At 38.1% G+C, this 19,721-nt stretch overlaps 1 protein-coding gene across 4 annotated transcripts in view; it reads left to right on the top strand.

The window, feature by feature from the left end:
* Positions 1–15,584, top strand: part of USP9X (ubiquitin specific peptidase 9 X-linked) — a 96,171-nt gene extending 80,587 nt beyond the window's left edge. For all 4 annotated transcript variants that reach the window (XM_064407315.1, XM_064407316.1, XM_064407313.1 and 1 more), the window contains 11 exons: positions 62–812; positions 1,317–1,440; positions 2,628–2,853; positions 3,914–4,043; positions 5,646–5,831; positions 7,482–7,702; positions 8,740–8,828; positions 11,208–11,364; positions 11,789–12,001; positions 12,447–12,542; positions 13,987–15,584. In XM_064407315.1, the coding sequence (XP_064263385.1) occupies positions 62–812; positions 1,317–1,440; positions 2,628–2,853; positions 3,914–4,043; positions 5,646–5,831; positions 7,482–7,702; positions 8,740–8,828; positions 11,208–11,364; positions 11,789–12,001; positions 12,447–12,542; positions 13,987–14,121 (2,328 nt within the window). In that variant the 3' untranslated portion in view covers positions 14,122–15,584. The remainder of the gene's footprint in view (positions 1–61; positions 813–1,316; positions 1,441–2,627; positions 2,854–3,913; positions 4,044–5,645; positions 5,832–7,481; positions 7,703–8,739; positions 8,829–11,207; positions 11,365–11,788; positions 12,002–12,446; positions 12,543–13,986) is intronic.
* Positions 15,585–19,721: the final 4,137 nt, after the last annotated feature.

The raw sequence follows: 19,721 nt of genomic DNA, 5'->3' as shown, positions 1-19,721 counted from the left end.
ATTTGGTGAGAGTATGTGAATGGAAATTTGAGAGCTGGTAACTGTTCATGTCCTTTTCCAGGTGGATACAGTCAAACGCTTGTTGATTAAGAAGTTGCCTCCAGTTCTTGCGATCCAGTTGAAACGATTTGATTATGACTGGGAAAGGGAATGTGCAATCAAATTCAATGATTATTTTGAATTTCCACGAGAACTGGACATGGAGCCTTACACAGTGGCAGGTGTGGCAAAATTGGAAGGGGATGATGTGAATCCTGAAAATCAGATAATACAAAATGAGCAGTCAGAAAATGAACACTCTGGAAGCACAAAATACAGACTCGTGGGTGTGCTTGTGCACAGCGGCCAGGCCAGCGGCGGACATTACTACTCCTACATTATCCAGAGGAATGGTGGGGATGGTGAGAAGAACCGGTGGTACAAATTTGACGATGGAGATGTGACAGAGTGTAAAATGGATGACGATGAAGAGATGAAAAATCAGTGTTTTGGGGGAGAGTACATGGGCGAAGTGTTTGATCACATGATGAAGCGAATGTCCTACAGGCGCCAGAAGAGGTGGTGGAATGCTTACATTCTTTTTTATGAACGCATGGACACGATAGACAAGGACAATGAACTAATAAAATATATTTCAGAAATCACTATCACCACTAAACCCCACCAGATTAAAATGCCCTCAGCCATCGAGCGAAGCGTGCGCAAGCAGAACGTGCAGTTCATGCACAATCGGATGCAGTACAGCCTGGAATATTTCCAGTTCATCAAGAAGTTGCTTACTTGTAATAGTGTCTACCTAAACCCTCCTCCAGGTTAGTATGGTAGTGTGATAATTATGGATTCATTTTTTACAAGAAGAGTTTTGGTTTGTGTGGCCAAGGATTTATCTAGCCAGGGAAAATTTGGTGTGTCCTGCTTTGAATACTCCTGTCCTTCTGCAGTTAAACACCTTTTGTTGAGTTGTTCATCACTGGTAACTTGTCAGAATGTTTAGCAAAAAACACTTTGATAAACTATCAGCTATTACTCAGTTGCTGTACCAAATCAAGTTAAAATACTCAAGTTTGAGGGCTGTTTTGTTGAAAACAGTTCTCAAAGGTGAGATGCTGAATTTGTAAAAGACATATGTTAGCCTCCAGGTACCTGTATTAAAGCTTGCATTTTCAAATGATACATTGTAGAAGCTAAAGGCTATTTTGATAATGTTTCTTCTAAAATTGGAACACCATTCAGACAAAACAGTAATCTGAAATCAGTTAAATTATTAAAAATTGCTTTTACTTTGTCTACATGTGAGTATTCTGATTTTTCTTTAGGACAAGATCATCTGTTGCCTGAAGCAGAAGAAATAACTATGATTAGTATTCAGCTTGCTGCTAGATTTCTCTTCACCACAGGATTTCATACAAAGAAAATAGTCCGTGGCCCTGCTAGTGATTGGTATTTTGTCTTTTAACAACAATTACGATTTTGGAAGTTTGATGTCTGTTAAAAGATCCCATTTAGATCCATGGTGAAGGTGCACGTGAAAAGGGGGAAAAATTTGAATAGAAAATACTGGGAAGAATTTGAGCTTTGAAATATCCTGCTGATCTGAATAGCTTCAAATTTAATTTTCAAACAGAGCTTAACTCTGTCTTTTAAAAAGAATAAAAGAATGGAAGCTGTCACTAGCACAGAACTAACAGGTTATGTTTTCTGACAAATTCAGAATGGTTTTTACATTGTTGTAGTAGTTTTAAACAAAGCTCTTTACAAGCCATTGTTGCAGCTTATATTTGAATTCTGTTTGTGAAACATGTATAATAGTCTTTGAGACACTGTTGGCAGAGCACGTTATGTACATTGCTATGGGGCCTGTGATTCAAATCCACACTGTAACAAACAGTCCCATCTTACTCGTTTTAGTCCTTCAGCTGGGTTATTCTCTGCTGGGGAGAGGAGTGTGGGTTACTACTGGTCAAATTGGAGAGAAAATCTGGTATTCATGGCCTGTAGTTTACCAGCTACTAGTGAGTCGTTGTGTAATGATGGCAAATTCACACCCAGAGCAGCAACTTCCAGAGTAGCTTAAGTTACTCCTTTTAATTTAAGAGATCAAGAAGAGTTCAAATATTCCTGCTGAAAGGACAGAGTAGTGCCAGGCCCTCTCTGAAGCAGATATTTAATATTTGGGTATTGATTTTTCATTTTTGGGGTTTTTTTAAGATCTCTAAATAAGACTATAAATTCTTGTTAGGTTATATATTTAGTTGTGTGTTGTATACACAGCTTATGAAATCCACCTGTGTTCTCTGCTGCTCAGCCTCTCCCCCAGTTCCAGTACAGAGAAAATGGTGGCTGCAAAAATAGGACCTGCTTTGAGGAGTAGTTAGGGAGTGTAATGCTGTCTTAATTCTTAGAGGTGATAGAAGGAAAATGCTGCAGTTTAGTGTTGGGTCTTTAATGGAAGGATATCTTCCATTTCTGATTGGAACTACAGATTATCTGATGAGAATAACTTTGTGAACAAAAATGTTTGGGGATCTCCTTTAACACATATTTTCTTCAAACTCTGCAAAAGCACATGTCTGCCAGAGTTGACTAATGTCTGCATTTGCTCATAACTGTGCCATCTCCTGTTTCAGGTATGATGCCCTGTGCATCCTGCTCCGTCACAGCAAGAATGTACGTTTTTGGTTTGCACACAACGTCCTTTTTAATGTTTCAAACCGCTTCTCTGAGTATCTCCTGGAATGCCCCAGTGCAGAAGTGAGGGGTGCATTTGCAAAACTTATAGTATTTATTGCACATTTTTCATTGCAAGACGGACCATGTCAATCACCTTTTGCCTCTCCTGGACCTTCCAGTCAGGTATTTTAATTTTCTAATGAAAAGCTTTTGAAACTTATTCATACTTCTTCATTGTAAGCATTTATTGTGAAGTAAACTCTGGAGCAGATGCATCAGTGTTGGCTGGAAAGCTGTGCAGCCCATTTGCACTAGGAAACAGGATGTAACTCAGCCAGTTAAGAGTTGCTGTCAGAGAGTTCAGTTTCAGTTCCCCTCATTAAATCTCTGTGAAGGCTCAGTGAGAACTTTGAGCTGGGAGTGTGAAAGCTGCGAAAAAAAACAGTGGCTATTTTAGTGAAGTAGCATCTGGGGAAGTGAACCCTTGTTTTTATTTAGAACTGTAAAACAAACAAATCCCCACAAACAAATAAACACACTAACCTGAAAACCTGCAAGAGTTTCCTAAGTTTTAATCCCATGTATCTTGCAACAATCTTGAAATTGTCAAAAGTTGTAACTTAGTGTAGGAGTAGAGAGTGAATTGCCTGATTTTACGCACAAACAAAAAAAACCCTACATCTTATTGTGCTACTTGTGATAACAGTGTTAAAAAGATCAACTTTTTTGAGCCTTTACTTTGTCATGTTTTAATGTCTCGTTCTGCTTACATGGTCCCATTTACCTTCTCAGAATGTTTTCACTACTGTGTCTAGCAAAAGAATTCATTAAGAATTAAGTTGAAGCTCCATAGGCTTAGGAAGTGTTCTGTATTGTGAGGTATTTGAGATATACCTGTAGAGGTGATTTGGTTGTCTTAGTCTACAAAGCTACTAGTGGAATTGCATATGTGTTTCTTGAGTATTTAGGCCTATCTGCTATTGGAAAAAAAGCCCAGTTAAAAGTTTCTGTAGCTATAATTTCTTGGACTTACTCAGTATTGAGTGATGGGAGACAGGGATTTACTCCCTGTGTCTTTTTGTCTGCATGAGACACTCGAGACTGCCCACCTGCTGGTACTTTGGAGCTTGTATAAATCCCATACCTTCTAACCAGTTCTGTTTTCTGTCATAGTAAAAAGTAGAAACTAAATCAAGATATGCTAGATTCAGCCACTAACACTAGAACTTGTTTCTTTCTCTAGGCTTACGATAACTTAAGTTTAAGTGATCACTTACTGAGGGCGGTACTGAATCTTCTGAGAAGGGAGGTATCCGAGCACGGGCGCCACTTGCAGCAGTATTTCAATCTGTTTGTGATGTATGCCAATCTAGGTAAGCAAACTGCTCTTACTGACAACACTGCAATAAACTGGGGCTTTATTGATGATCCAGTTACAGAGGTAACAGCAGGAGGATCCAGTTTTCCATCCTTAGGCAGATTGTTATAGTTATATGTCATATAAATGCTCCCTAGCATCTATGTTCCTCCTCTTTGGAGTTTGGGGCTTCAGTCTCCCTGTCATCCATGGAAGATAAACATGAGAAGCTTGGAGCTGTAAAACAGTGTCCTGCTGAGAGAGGGTGGGGCTGCAGTTTTATAAAATACTTGACTGTTGCTGTTTATCAGCTCATGCAGGAGGTAGACAATTTGAAAGGAATTTAATTTCCTATCTCTAAAATTAATCTAGACAATTGTGTTAATTTAATTACAACTGTAATGTCTGTTGCTTTCATGTACTTTGCCTACCAAAGCATTCTCTGGCAGGTTTCTGTCATGACACCAGAGTAGAATTAGTGTCATGGCAGAGAAGAGAGATGCAATTCTTCTGCTCCAACTTCTCTTTTCTTCTTCACTGGCTTTTCATAGTCAGTGCAGTTCAGACCTCTGAGTAGGAGAGCACTCAGAGGCCAACTAGGAAAATATAATTTTATTTGTGAGTCTGATCATTATCACGATCTACCCTGCAGAGATAAACCTGAAAATACTAATACAATAAGCAGTTGTCCTTGTCTCACTACTGTTACCTGAAGGCTTCTGTATGAGTGTAGAGTCCATTCAACAAAAACCATAATAACATCATTCCTGCATTCTGTGGAAAAGATTAAATTGTCTGGCATTTTGAGAAATCAAATAGTAGATTGTTCACATCAAAGCAAGTGAGAGGTCAGTTCTACAGAGGATGCAACTACAAAACTCTAGCATAATCAGAAAAATTGCCATTAAGAAACCACTTACACTCCTCCTTATCAGAAAAATGGAAGGTAAGGCTGAGTTGTATTTTAGAATAAGAAAGACTTGGAAATGTATGAAAAATCATTACTTTCAAACAAAATGAGAAACATAATGCAAGAGGGAATATAGTGAATTTCCTGGTGAGTACTTGTGTAGTATATGCATGGTATTCTTGCAGTAAAACCAGGTGTAGGTTTGGATTTTTTGGTTGGTTGGGGTTTTGGGGTTTATTTTGTCTCTTAATTTACATTTATGACATTTTGTGACAGTTTAAAAATGTCTCAAGTTTGTGATTGATGTATCTAGTACATGATAGAAAAAAACAAAAGACACTGTGGGGGTTGTTTTTCCTATCCTGGGCCTCACAATAAAAGGATTAATTTATTGTCCAAAAGACTTCTCTGAGGTTTGCTATTAACACAGGTGCTGCTTGTGCGTTGCTTAAGTGCTAATGAGCACTCTGAAGAAATGGTAGCAATTTACAACTCTCCTTCAATGTGATTTTTCAGCTGTATATAATTTTCTTGTGCATCTTTATTGATTTTTTTTCCCAGAAGGTATAAAGGAGGGCTTAATAGAACCCAAGAACTAAAAAGTTGCGAGTCATGTAAACTCTTGTTATTTTTCTCTTAAAAAATTTTAAAACTATTTTCAGTGCCAGAAACAAGATTTTTTTTTTTTCCCCTCCCTACCCCATAAAGGTGTAGCAGAGAAGACACAACTTCTGAAACTAAATGTTCCTGCAACCTTCATGCTCGTGGCTCTGGATGAAGGTCCAGGCCCTCCAATTAAGTACCAGTATGCTGAGCTGGGGAAGCTGTACACCGTGGTGTCTCAGCTGATCCGCTGCTGCAACGTCTCATCGCGGATGCAGTCCTCTATCAATGGTACTGTGAATCTTGGGTTTGCTTTAGATCCATTGACTAAACCAGTAAATGTCTTTTTGTGCATGTTTGGCTATTATTTATAAAGTGGATCAGCTGGAAAATGTTTTCATTTTATGTTCAGCAGCTCCTTTCATTTAAAGAAACAAATCTGTCGTAAGCAAAACTGATTTGTTATACTAAAAAGACCAAAACAGAAATCAGTATTTTATGTTGCTTGGCTTATTCCTTAAAAATACAGGGAAATAATTAGTAAAGTAGGATGCTGTTCATTACAAAATAGTAATGCTTTTGGAATAGTTTAAGTCCGTTGTCAAGAGTTGTCCAAAGATGTTTTTATTCTGAGTAGGCGATGAAAAATAGACCACAGAAATAATCTGTACAGGAAAAGCACCACAGCAGGTTTTGAGATAACTGATAGTGCTTAGCACGGAAGAGATGTTGCATTGTTTTAAATATGATTTGATATTGACAATTGACACTCAAGACAGCAAACAGAAGCCAATGCTTCAATGTATAAAAAATAATCAGTTAGAAATTGATTAACCACAGTGTAAATCATTAACATTTCCAATAGCTGAAGAGAGTGCAGTTATTTTTGAGGAATGGTGACAGGATATGGGGCCATGTGGACTTTATAGCCTGTATCTGTGCACGTTCTGCTAAGCATATTTTAGAAAACCTAATTAGAAATCTGTAGAGAAGCTATTTAATGGGAAACTCATTACAGCTTGATGTGTCAGGCTATAAAGTCAATAGGCTAGACTGTGCTGTGGTGAGATTAATGAACTGAAAATTTTACTGGGCTGTAATAAGCTTCAGAATCATGTGGCAATTTTGGTTGGGGTTTTTTCCAGTGCATTACTTGAAGCTTAAACTGAAAAGGTAGTCTACCTGTGAAAAATAGTTGTATATTCAATTTATTCATAATATTGTACTAAAATATATTATTTATATGAACTTTACTTTGACTACTAATTATGATTACTGTTTGCATAATAAAGTTATTTTTTTGCTTCAGCTTATGAAACTAGAAAAGTTTTCCCTAGTCTTCTGGGCATCTTCAGACAATAACTCTAAACACTGCTAAATTTATAAACATTAGGAGCAAATCAACATTCTTTCACTACACAAAATGAAGCTGACTAAATAAGATACATTAATTGCAAAAGTATATTTATTCTCTACACTCCAGAGATTCAAATGAGACTGTTCTAACATAGATACTCCTCTGAACACTTTTGCATTGTCTTGTGAAGTAAACAGACATTATGTCCTTAAAATATGGCTTGGGCTGTGTTACACAAGCAGTGAAGTAGATAAATGCAGGAGATAAGAGGATTTCTGTGAGAAATCTGAGTGAATTCTCCTCTTGCATGTGAATGTGTCTCCAGCTGTTCTGCTTTGGTTGTCACTGCATATTCTTATCAGAGAGGGAGAAGTAGCTCTCTCAGGCAGCAAGTGTCAAGCTTCACAAACATAAAAATTAGTTCTTTCATACTGTTTTTTTTTTCAAAGAAAGTCAGCTGTTAAGGGAGGGTTTGTGTTTTTCTCCCTCTGTGTTTTTTGATGAGTTATATCAGTTTGTATTTTGGAGTGTCTACACTGAAGGTACTCCAGCACCTTTTAATCTGTAATAACTGTTTGTTTCAGGTAATCCCCCACTTGCCAATCCTTATGGTGATCCTAATTTATCTCAACCTATAATGGCACTTCAGCAGAACGTAGCAGACATTCTGTTTGTGAGAACTAGTTATGTAAAGAAAATTATTGAAGATTGCAGCAACTCTGAAGAGACCATCAAGTTGCTTCGTTTCTGCTGCTGGGAGAATCCTCAGTTCTCTTCCACAGTCCTCAGTGAACTACTTTGGCAGGTAAAAATACAAAGCTACGAGAAAGATGGGAATAAAAATATGAATGATTCTGCATTTATATGTAAGAATGTTATATGAAATACTGAAGGGGTGCTTGATGAATAAATTTCCTCAAGATGGCATCCTCTGTCAGTATTTACAGTCTTAGGTCTCTACATCACATTGGAGCACTGTGGGAAGTGCTTTATGAATTTAGGGAAGCAATCAACCTTTAACAAGTCAAGAATGATGTGTTAAGGGTGGAAAGTAGACTGAGGTGGTCTTTGTGAATTTCAAGAGCATCTGCTAAAGCTTTTTGTCATTATCCATAAAAGAGATTCATAGATGACATGGGAAGTCGGAATAATTTCCTTAGATCTCGCTTGTATTTATTTCAAGTTTGTTTGTCAAGTAAGGTTTTTTACAAGTCTGCAGAACATATTTGGCTTCAGACTCAGCAAAGAATCCTTGATACTGTCTTATAATTCCATTGTAATCTCTGTAAGGTCAGACTTCTCCACTCCAAATAAAATTCTTTATTTCTGTTAGCCCATCTTTATATTTGCACTTTTTTTTCATGTAGCATCACATTTTTCTATGTCCATTTGTTTGACACTTGAAAGAATCATAATAAAAGTCACTTTATTGATATTTTGCTATCCATGTATTTTACATTTTATGATAACCTGTGAAGACAACCTTTGTGCACATTGCCTAAAAGTGGCAATATCAATGAAATGTGCCATTTTCAAATTTTTCTTTTCTAAAGGTATTTTTTAAGGTACTGTCTTCAGCATATCATGCTTGGAGCTTCAAATCAATTGTGTCAGAAAATCCAAAAGAGACATTTTTTTCCTTTACAGAACCTACTGTATTTAAAAACAAATCAAATTAAATTGCAACCTGACACAGCCAACACTTTCTAGAAAAGAAGTATTGTATCTAGAAATATCCTTTGAATTACAGTAAACTTCAAATAAATTGTGCTCTTGTACTTCACTGTGTAAGCTGCCTGCCTCAAGGAATGCTCATGTGTTCTCTGCATTTTCACTTTTTAGGTTGCATATTCATATACATATGAGCTTCGACCTTATTTGGATCTGCTTCTGCAAATCCTGTTAATTGAGGACTCTTGGCAAACTCACAGGTCAGTATTTACCTGTCCTTTAATAATTCAATATTGTTCTGTACAGATTGTTTTTCCAGTGGTTCTGTTGCTAATCTTTTCAATAGGCTAGTTTTAAATAGGTATTAAATCAAAATTCACAAATAAAGCAGTTTTCTGTGGTTTGATCTGAAATTTTAAGGTAAGTACAATTTTTCATATTCCTTACTATAGAGAAGTTTGCTGTAAAGCCAAGATTTCTCACATAGAAGAGAACGTGCTGTTTAGGTGAAACTCAGGTTAAACTTCCCTGTGAAGAGCTCACATTGATTCACAGAAACATCCCCTTGAGGTGGGTCAGTGACAGCCTGGGCTTGCTCAGGAGCACATCAGAGGTAGGAGTGGTACCAAGACACACATGAAGTGTGAATGTGGGAGAAAATAATATTTCACATTTAGGTATTCTCCATATGATCACATTTCAAGAGAATTGTAACTCAGCATATTACATATTAATCCAGTTGAAAACCTAATTTTTATCTGTTTACAGAATAAAGCTTTTGAAAGTTATTAAAATGTTTAATTACTGCAAATACTATTTCTGAAAACAGTTTTTCAGAAGCTTAATAGAAAAGTAGGTGAGATGACACAAATGTCATCAATGTGCTACCTGTCAGAGTTTTAAAATGTCACTGTTTCATAATAAGCAGTTATAGGTAGTATGGGATTTACGGAATCATTTCCAACTGTGTCTCATAGGACATTTCAAATACTTGCAGTGAGAGCACACTTGTTAGGTATGGGAGTGGACTCCTGTCCTTGGCTGTGGAAGCAGAATGTTACAAATTGCCTGGGCTTATTTTAGGAGGGACTCAAAGGAGATGCTGGTCTGGCTTAACCACACTCCAAAATATGATGACTGAGTTGTAGGGATTTGGTAATTTTCTTTATGGGATTTGCTATGCATATATAATGCAGTTAGCTTACAGTATCTTCTTGATAAACAGATAATTCCATTTATTAAAGTAAGTCCACAGAATGCTGGAGGATGAGCATACTTTAATAGATATGATGTAAAGCAATGGATTTTTAGGGTTGAACAGCAGGTGAGAAATCGTGGAAGTGGTTGTTGGGGATAATGCTGTATTTGGAATAGCAGGGTATGAAGGAGGTGGAATGTTGTGGTGTGGCTTCCCTGGAGAAGTACATCACTCCATGTTCTATTGCAGTGTCAGGAGTAGCACTGCTCCATGGAATTGTGCTAGGCTTCCACAGAGGCTATTAAATGGCCAGTTCCAGTCATCCACTACTTCTTGCTGCCACTTCTGGCCATAGCTTGAAGTACTTGTCTCTGTCCTGTTCTTGGTTTTGCTGTAATAATCAGAGAGTTTTAGTGATATTTGTCTTCTCTTCTGAAAAAAAAAAAAAAAAACAAAACAAAACAAAAAACCACAAAACCAACAAACCACCACAAAATAGTGAAATTGTCCATTGTAAATGGTGTCTTGTAACTCCTGGAAAACGAGTCTGATCTGACCCTTGGGGCAGCTTGTCCTCTGGTACTGCAAGATCACTGCTGCTGGCCCTTGGCATCAGACCCACTCTCTTAAATTTCTCTTCATTTGACAGGTTCAAGTGCCAAGTTTGGAATGGTGCAAATGCCATTAAATTAAATTAACTGAAGTAAAGCTCATCATTGCTTTACAGATGGAGCCTGGGCTGACAGCTGCCAGGGCTGTGAGGAAAGAGGGCAGTTCTTTCCCTGCATTGAGTGTAGCTCTTGGAGACACCAGTGTGGGTTCTGTGCCCCCTCTAACTTCTTTTCAAAGCCAAAAGTATGTCAGTTCTCAGTTTTTGCACAGTTTCAGGGTAGCAGTTAATTCCTGTGCCCTGTTCAAGAGCAGAAGGCACAGAAACTGGGCTTAGTTCCAGGGAATGAATGCCCAAGTCCCTTATCCCATGCACAGATATGTCCACTCATTCCCCCTCAGAGGAGCTGCCTGTAAAAGGGTGTCTTTGAGAAGCATAACTGAGTGTAAGTAAGCATTCTGTTGAGGATTTAACTGTTCCAGTTCTGTAAGGACCTACTGGGTTAACCAGGCTGATTTGTAAAGGCAGTAGATACTTTAGTAATAAAATTGAACTGTTAAAGTTGATTACTATCACTAGAATTAATCATACTTATATTTTTATATATCATATTCAATTATATTTTTAGCATGTTTGGTAATTTTTAAACTAAGTTATATATATGACATATCAGGTTAAGTTTCTGATTTTAAGAAAACCCTCTTGACTAACACCAGAAGTCAGAACATCAACTGTCCCTTTGGTAATGACATTGTATGTAGAGCCTTAATTCAAATGCTAAAACTCTTTAACACTTAGAGTTTTGTTGTTGTTTTGGTTTGTTTTTCCTAGGATTCACAATGCACTTAAGGGAATCCCAGATGACAGGGATGGACTCTTTGACACCATTCAGCGCTCGAAGAATCATTATCAGAAAAGAGCTTACCAGTGTATAAAGTGCATGGTAGCTCTCTTCAGCAACTGCCCTGTAGCTTACCAGATCCTTCAGGTGATCCTTTTATTCTGTTTCTTGCTGCTTTTTTTCCCATTTCTGTGTTAAAAAAAAAAAAAAAAAAAAAAAAAAAAAAAAAACAACGAAACAAACCCCACAATTATTCAGTTTTTAACACCTCAATTAAATTACAGCTTCCAGGGACAACTCATTTGAACCTTCTGTATGAGAAGGTCATTATAAGGGATTGAAGGCAATCTGATTAAATTCACACTCATTTGCAGCTGTGATGCAGCTGCAGATCTGCATACTTAATTTCAAATTTGAAGTTTTCTTTGAGGGAAAAATGGATATTTGCGACTCCTTTAAACAAAAGCAGATAGGTTGGTGGTCTCTGACAGCTGATGTATAGGGAAGGAAAAATACTTCTGTTTTCAAGAACAGAGGAAGTAATTGTGAATTGTTCATTTTCCATCTGCAGAGCAATGGAGATTTGAAGAGAAAATGGACCTGGGCAGTGGAATGGCTTGGAGACGAGCTGGAGCGTAGACCATACACTGGCAATCCCCAATACACCTACAATAATTGGTCTCCACCAATACAGAGCAATGAAACATCAAATGGCTACTTCCTAGAGAGGTCACACAGTGCTAGGATGACTCTGGCAAAGGCTTGTGAGCTCTGCCCAGAGGAGGTAAAGAATTCATTTGACTTTCAGTTAAGAAATTGAGTAAAGTGCTTCTGTAAATAATTAACCTTAGCAACAGTCTCCGCTCATTTAAGAGGTAACACATTTCATATGGACTTTATAAGTATGGATTTATATTTTTATTTTTTAGTTTTTATTACTGTTCCTATAGACATCTGTCACTTAGAGAATTAGTAGTATAAAATTGAAATTGACCATTTGAATTAGATTATGAATGGGTCTGTATTTCCAGTAATACATTGATAGAGGGAATTTTTATTTAGTACAGTACAAGCTGTAGGTGACAAGGTGGGGTGGAATTTTTTTCTGAATGTCTGAAACATGACTCTAGCATGTCTAAAACAATCATTTGCACACAGGATTGGTTTGGGCTAGAATAATTATGATATGTTTTTAAGAAGTAAATTAAATGGGCTGTTTCAAACTTTAGGAACCAGATGATCCTGATGCCCCAGATGAACATGAGTCTTCTCCACCTGAAGATGCACCACTGTATCCCCATTCACCTGGTTCCCAGTATCAACAGGTAAAAGCTCTGAGTTGAACTATTCATTCAGTTTCAGGTTTGCTTTTTTTTAGCATTTATGGTGACTTAAATTATAGGTATTTAGCCAGAAGCATGTTATTGTCAAATACCATATTTGGAGGAATAAAGGTAAACCTCCATTTCAGCAGGAGCAGTTTCACCATCAGAGCTTCAGATGAGAATTTTATCAGCTCAGGGGTTAATCATCCACAGAAAGAGCAAAGAGATTGATGTAATCACAGCCTAGTGCATACTGAGTTTGATTCTGCTGTATTTATTGACATTGATAATATTTTGTGAGCTGCTTTCTTGTTTTCAAATATAAGATCAAATCTCAAGGCCTGAATTTGGATAAGTGAAAGACTTTTGGGAAAAAAAGCAGATGGCTTTGTGGCCATGTAACTCGTGCTATGAACAGTGATCTCTAAATCTGAAGTACATATAAAATTCCAAATCTGTTTTTATGTTAAATGGTTGCTTTGTTAATACTTTGCAGTGAAAAGCCAGATCTGGTAGAAATCATAACCAGGGTCTTCTTATTGAATTGACTAAATTATTGGATCCCTCACTTAGTTGCCATATTTTGTTCCAATTCATTTTGTATATTCCAAATCTGCTAATTTAATTTCCTTTCCTGCCCAAATCCATTTTCCCCTCCATCTTGCTTTCCTTACTTGATGTTCTCAGCAGAGCAGTTGGTAAGTCATGCAGATTTTCCCACTCCTTCCTGAGCTCCCGAGTTCAGACACATTCCGTAACCTCACCATTGCCCTTGTCATGTGTTCACTTTCCTGCAAGAGACAGCATTTCTCACTAACACACACCCAATCCTCATACTCTTGGTTTCTCCACAAACTCTGCAAAACAGTAGATAAATGAGGTGGTTTTGTTTGCCAGATCTGTGTGTGATTTTTTAAATTGGGGCAGAGCATTTGCAGAAAGCTGCTGCTCTAGATTTCATTCAGTTCTATAACATTGAGGTTTCCCCCTTAAAAATTAAAGTATGCTGCATAAACACAGGTTTGCTTTTTGCATTGTTTTAGGGAAAACAGTCAAGCTGGTTGAATCTGTTAATAAAATATGTGCACAGTGTAATGTGGCAGCACATAGGCAACCTCTCTTGGTCTCCTTTTTTCCTTTCTTGCTGCTTTTGCTTTGCATGTAACTGTTTGTGATTCAAAAGTTGAGATTACTGTTTCAACCAATCCTTTTACCTTTACAAGTTGAAAGTTTGTTTCCCTGGTGTGTAAATTGGCAAGGTAAGTGAAAGGTGTGAATCAGAGGAATGAAGCAGCTGGGATGTGTGTTCATATTGTGTAGGTACATGAGAAGTTGGTGTGCTTGAGGGTACTTCCTGCTGGTCTGAGTGGAAAGGGGGAAAGCAGGGAGTCAGGAGGCAGCCCACAGGGTTAAATCCCTTTGAAATGTGTGTGCTTTGTTGCAGAATAACCACGTGCATGGACAGCCATATACGGGCCCGGCAGCACACCACATGAACAACCCTCAGCGAACTGGCCAACGAGCACAAGAAAACTACGAAGGCAGTGAAGAAGTTTCCCCGCCTCAGACAAAAGATTAGTGAAATGCACATAATCAATTAACTTGCTCCATCAAGACTGTGCACCCAGGCCTTACAGTCCAACTTTTCTCTGTGTCTGGCTAATATTTAAAACTAGAAAAACTATTCCTAATCAACATGGAGTGGAGAGTCTATTCACTGTCTTATCTGCAGAAAATTGCTGTCAATATATAACCCGCCTGCAGTGGAAAGTGTATAGTGTTTTGTAATAAATGGCCTGATGCTAATGTGTAAATGGCAAAGGTGTATATAGTATATTAATGTTTGACTGTTAATTCTTGAGCAAGAAACATTTTTTTTTGTCTTGATGAGACTCACAGATCTACAAAAACAAAAAAATAATTTCTTGATATATCTGCTGCGCTCTGCAACCAGTGTTGCCTGCCTCATGGCAGTTGGATCAACTCCTTTACGAAAAAGCCTATCCATGTCAACCACAAAAATAGTTTCATGTTAATTCTTTGCCACTGGAGTCGATTTTACTATGAGCAACGTAATGGCTGGTAACCTTTTAATTATTTGGTTGATGTGGAAAATTGGTGATGTAACATTGTTTCTAGATCTTTTTTCATTGCCTTTTTCATTCTGGTATTAGGTTAATCACTTTGAAGCTATAGTTATGCTGTAACATTTAGCATGGCTTCACACCAAGTTAGTGTAGCCAATGAGGGGAATAAAAAAAAAAAAAACAAGCGTGACAGCAGTTGTCCCAATGTGACAACTGTATTGCTCAGAACTTTTTCTTCTTACACCTAGACTATAAAATGGGGAGGGAAAATGTGACAAACAAGTGGTTTTCAGTTTCACATATGTTCCTCACATCTGATGTTTGACAGTTCTCTCTCTGGGTGGGATAAAGAACACTTAGTTTTCAGTAATAGGAATTTAAAAGATTTAAAACAAATATGCAAAAATTTGCTATGCCAGGATGCCTGGAGCATAATAGACTGTATTTGGTGTGCTTGTTTTGTTTCTTTGGTAGAGCTTATTAGATAAACTTCTAACACTTTCCTTCTACTGCATCCCAGTGAAGTGGAAGTCAACAAAATCACAGAGTACTTGTGAGTGCCACTGCACCAAGTTAACTTGCTGGTTTTCTGCTCGTTCACAGTTCTACTTGAAAGCGAGAATTGTCTTAGCTCTTTATCCATTATACAGAAAATCTTAACATTAGAAGCAGGGTTTGAATATAAAAGAAACTACTGGTTAGTCAAGTACAATTCTGAGGTATCTCTATTCCAGAATAAACATTTGTTTAAAGACTTAAAGAAACGCATCAGTAAATACTGTATTTAAATGAAAATTGGTAACTTGAATGTGTGTAATTTTTTTGGAACCTGTCTAAAAACCAAATACCCCTGCAAAACAGATACAGCCCACCCTATACTATTTAAATATTTTGCTGTTTTATTTTATAGAAATTATTTTGCTGAATTCACAAATAGAATTTGATTTAAGAAGAATGTTTTGTCCTGTGGTGTGTGTTGTTTTTTGGGGTTTTGTTTTTTAATGGACTGCACAGAAAGGTGAATTCTGTGCAGTGGCACTATGCTGAATTCTGGAACAACAGTCACATTGAGATTCTGTGCACAAAAAAAAAAAAAATTGGCCCTCAAGAATAAAATAATCAGGACAATTACACTGTAAAAGTTTCTTAATGTGATTTATCTTGTACTTTTTGTATGTTTTTATATATACATATATATATTTAAGAGCACAAGCTTGATGGTGTTTTTTACAAATGAGTTGATAGAAACAAAGCTGCTTATCAAATTAAAGGTCTGTAGTTTTGAAATGAACAATGGAAAATTCAGTCCAAGTGCATTCTTAGGCATTTAGTGTAACAAGGGAGAGACACAGAAGATTTTTGAATATGCTGTGTAGCGATGATCACTTTTATGCTTCCATGTTTTTCCTAGTGCTCAAGTTAATTCAGATTTTCTTCATAGTTTTTTAGTAATACCATTTTACCTGGATTTAGTAAATTTGGATAACGTGTTCCCATTTATGTTTGGGGATGCTTGTTGGAGGTTTTAACTACAAAAATTCTACCCTGAGTTCTCAAGTTGAAATATTTATTTGGACCAGTAATTGTTAAACAGACTATCTCAGAGGCAATTATTACCTTTTTTGTACTATATAGGTAAAATATGTAATGTGCTAGTTCAGCCTTGCCAAATGTGTTTGCTTTTAATAGTGCAATGATTGTAGAGACATGTCCAACCTGTGACGCTTTAAGGCTGTGGCTTTCTCCAGCCATACCCAGCCCTGCCCCAGAACTGGGAATGGCTGCAGTGGCAGTTGTTTTCCAGGCAGCAAACTGAGGATTTTGTGCATCTTTGTGACATGAAGAAGGGTGAACCCATATTGTTTGCTGCAGCTGTTGCTTTTTAAACAGGCAGCTCCAGTGTGAGGTGCAATGTTTTCTTCACTCTGGGCAAAATCATTTTGAATTGTACTTCTTAACAAATACTGTACAAAAAAGCAAAAAGTTTGATATGCACGTTTCTGTGGCAGCATTTTGGCAGGTGGCTCCAGGCGATGCCTCGTTGGTGATGGCACACTCTAGAGCAGTACCCCTCAAAGTGCCTGAAGATTAAATCCCCCATCACTGATTTCAGTCCTGTTTTCTGTTTAGAACAGTTTCTAGGGAATCTCTGGTCTTCCATAAAATGAGCCAATAAATAGTAAAGCAATTCCTGGTGTTCCTGGCCGTGTAACATGGAATACATAGAAACTGAAAATCCATAGGTGATGTTGAGTCAGGGTTAGTGTGTAGTTTGACCTTGGGGGAAATCCATAACCTTACTGAGCAGAATTTCTTCATCTTGTACATTTGGATTGTGGTTGTTCAGTGACTAAATTAAGCTTTTAACACTTGCTACTGTCAGTGTTAAAAATAGTACAGCCATATATAAAAAGAATTCAGTCACTGTTTGTGTGTCAGTAAATGTACTACGTGTTGGTCACCTGCACCTCTGTTACCCCTTTGACAACAAGGAGATGGCTCAGGGTTCTATCAAAGCTTGTTTGTCCTGCAGGACCTCAACTTGTGGGAATGGGAAAGCAGAACAGGACTCTGCTTGATTTGGAATTTTTCACATTATTTTCCCAGCTGACTACATACAAGCTCTGAAAATTTGAGTTCTCTGTTTTTCAAGCTTGTGTATCTTGCTGAAATCGAGCCAGAAAGAAATGAAATTCCCCCATTGACATTTCTTTTTTTCTTTTTCTGAGTGAAACTTTAGGCAACATGAGAGATTTGTGTTATATTTGCTATTATGCCTTCTCAGCCACTCTGTTGTGCCTAGCTTGTGTGTTTCAGCATATGTGTCATGAAAAAGCACTTACGGTTCCAAAACTTCCTGTTTATTTCCTGAGATCCAGGAGAGAATGAGATTAGCCATTCTGCCGAAGTTAAAATGGGCAAAAATTGGCTGCTGTAGCAATTTACTTCATTTTTGGTTTCAATAAATTTTGTCTACCTCTTAAGTCTTTTGCCAGAAATGAATAGGCTGATGAACTGTGTCAGGGCAAAGTGGCTCCATGTTTTTGTTGGCGTGAGTTCCAGTTACTGGGCATTACAGGGAAGCTTTTAGTGCAATGAATTGAACTAAAAATGAAGTTAAAGACTTGACTGTATAAATTGGAGGAAGAAGTGGCACGTCGGGAAATTTGCAGAGTAACCAATTAAGCATTTAACTATCTTAGTTAAACCTTGTTATCCCACACTTTCAAATCCACATTGGAAGCAAATTCCCCCGTGACAAAAGACACACCTTTATTTTTGGGAGGGTGAGATGCTGATGCCAACCTCACATTTCTTAGGACAGGTGTGGGACTTTCCCATTTGTGGCTCTGCTCCAGCACAGCATAATCAGGACAACAGTGATTTTGGCTCTCTTACTTTTCATGCTGTCCATCACATTCATGTACCACTTTCCCACAGCCATGAGGTCTTGGGAATGAAGCCTGCAGCTGCCTTGCCTAGAGCCAGGCAGAAGAGGAGTTCTGGGAGCAGTAGAAGTGTCTTGCACAAAGCTCGTGCTGCACCGAGGTGCTGCAGTGGCAGAAGGCAGCGTGGAAGGATCCCAGCTGCTTCCTCCTGCAGCATTCCTGCTCTCCTTGCAGGTGCTCTGGTGGGGAAGGTGACACCAAACCCCTCTGCAGAGCTCAGTGCGTTTTCTCCTGGCTGGCAGCTGGGGTCAGAGTGGGCTGTGTGTGCCCTCTGTGCCATTCCAGGGTGTCCCTGGCCCTGCCTTCCACTGGGGTTGCCATGTCAGCACACTCTTGGCTGACACTTTCCTCCCTTCCAGAGTGGAGGAAGGGCTTTAACCCAGCCCGAGCACTGTCACTTTTCACACTGGAAAGGTTCTTACCATAAATTTCCTTTTATTTCTAAGGTATAAAAGTCTCCCCTGAGCAGTTTTTAAGTGTGCAGTAGCCATTCCTGTGTCATTTTTCACAGGAGCAAGAGCACAGCCCCACCCCTGCAGTGCCTGTTAGGGGTAGGCTGTGTCTGGAAGTGTTGACAAGAGATTCCAGCCACTAAATTCAGACATCCCCATCCTGCACTCTGATTTTTTAATGCAAGTTGTGGTGGATCCACGGATTTCAGCAGCATTTGTGTGAGTTCAGTTGATTTCAGCACTGGAAGAGTGGAAGTTGGTGATATGTTGGGTCAAGCCAGCTCAGTCAGCAGGAGGCACAGAAGACAGAGCTCTTGTTTGCAGACAAATCAAAACAAGCACGGGGGAACCAATTTCTGAAGGAGAAAAATGCTCCTGAATAAGGGCTAACTTTTAATCAGATTTTTAAATACCCAACTCTGTATTTTTTAGCTTTAGAACTCCTTGAAGCCGCTTTTTGATAATAAAACTGACCTACAGGCTGTTTCCTTGGAAGAATTTAATATAGCCTTAAATCATATCAGCACAGTTCTGAAATGACAGGGTCATTGTTCAGTGGTCAAAATAATGTGCAAAAAATGTCTTCTAGTTTTTAACCATTAGATAACCTTGAGTAATGAAAACAAGAGGAAAAAGTTCCATGACTTCATCCACAATCAGACCATAGCAAAACATCCAGTGCAGGAAAATAAGATCATGCCCTTCTCTGTTTCTATGGTATTCAAAATGTCTGATAATGTTAATTTTTGTTCTTAATTTGCAACTACTATTCCAGTAAGTTGGTGTATTTTGCCCAAAGTGGTGTGAGCTGCACAGTCTGCATTTGCAGTGATGTCCCCTTTAGTCCACACCAGAAAAAATGTTTAAATGTTTGGTTTTCCCCTATAAGCTGTTCCCTGATCCACATTTCTGCTGTGGTGTTGTGCTGTTCCTGTTTTCATGCAATGCCCAGGGCTGGATGAATGCTTTCCAAATGTGGTTTCACCTGAGCCATTAAATGAGCAGTTCTGTTCCTTTGCTGTAGTGATACCTCTGTAGGTGCAGCTTTTAAAGGTATTATTGGCCTTTTTTGTAGCTTTATTTATTGAAATGCTGCTCAGTTCTTGTCCCTCACTCTTAAATTCCTGTCTGTCATTTCTTGTGATTCTTTCTTACAGAGTTTTTCACTCTGGATTGCAAGGATCATTTTTA

This window comes from Passer domesticus, chromosome 2 (assembly GCF_036417665.1).
Source record: "Passer domesticus isolate bPasDom1 chromosome 2, bPasDom1.hap1, whole genome shotgun sequence".
Taxonomy (NCBI): domain Eukaryota; kingdom Metazoa; phylum Chordata; class Aves; order Passeriformes; family Passeridae; genus Passer; species Passer domesticus.
The sequence above is the reverse complement of the archived record's forward strand: the minus strand, read 5'-3'. Positions and strand labels throughout refer to the sequence as shown.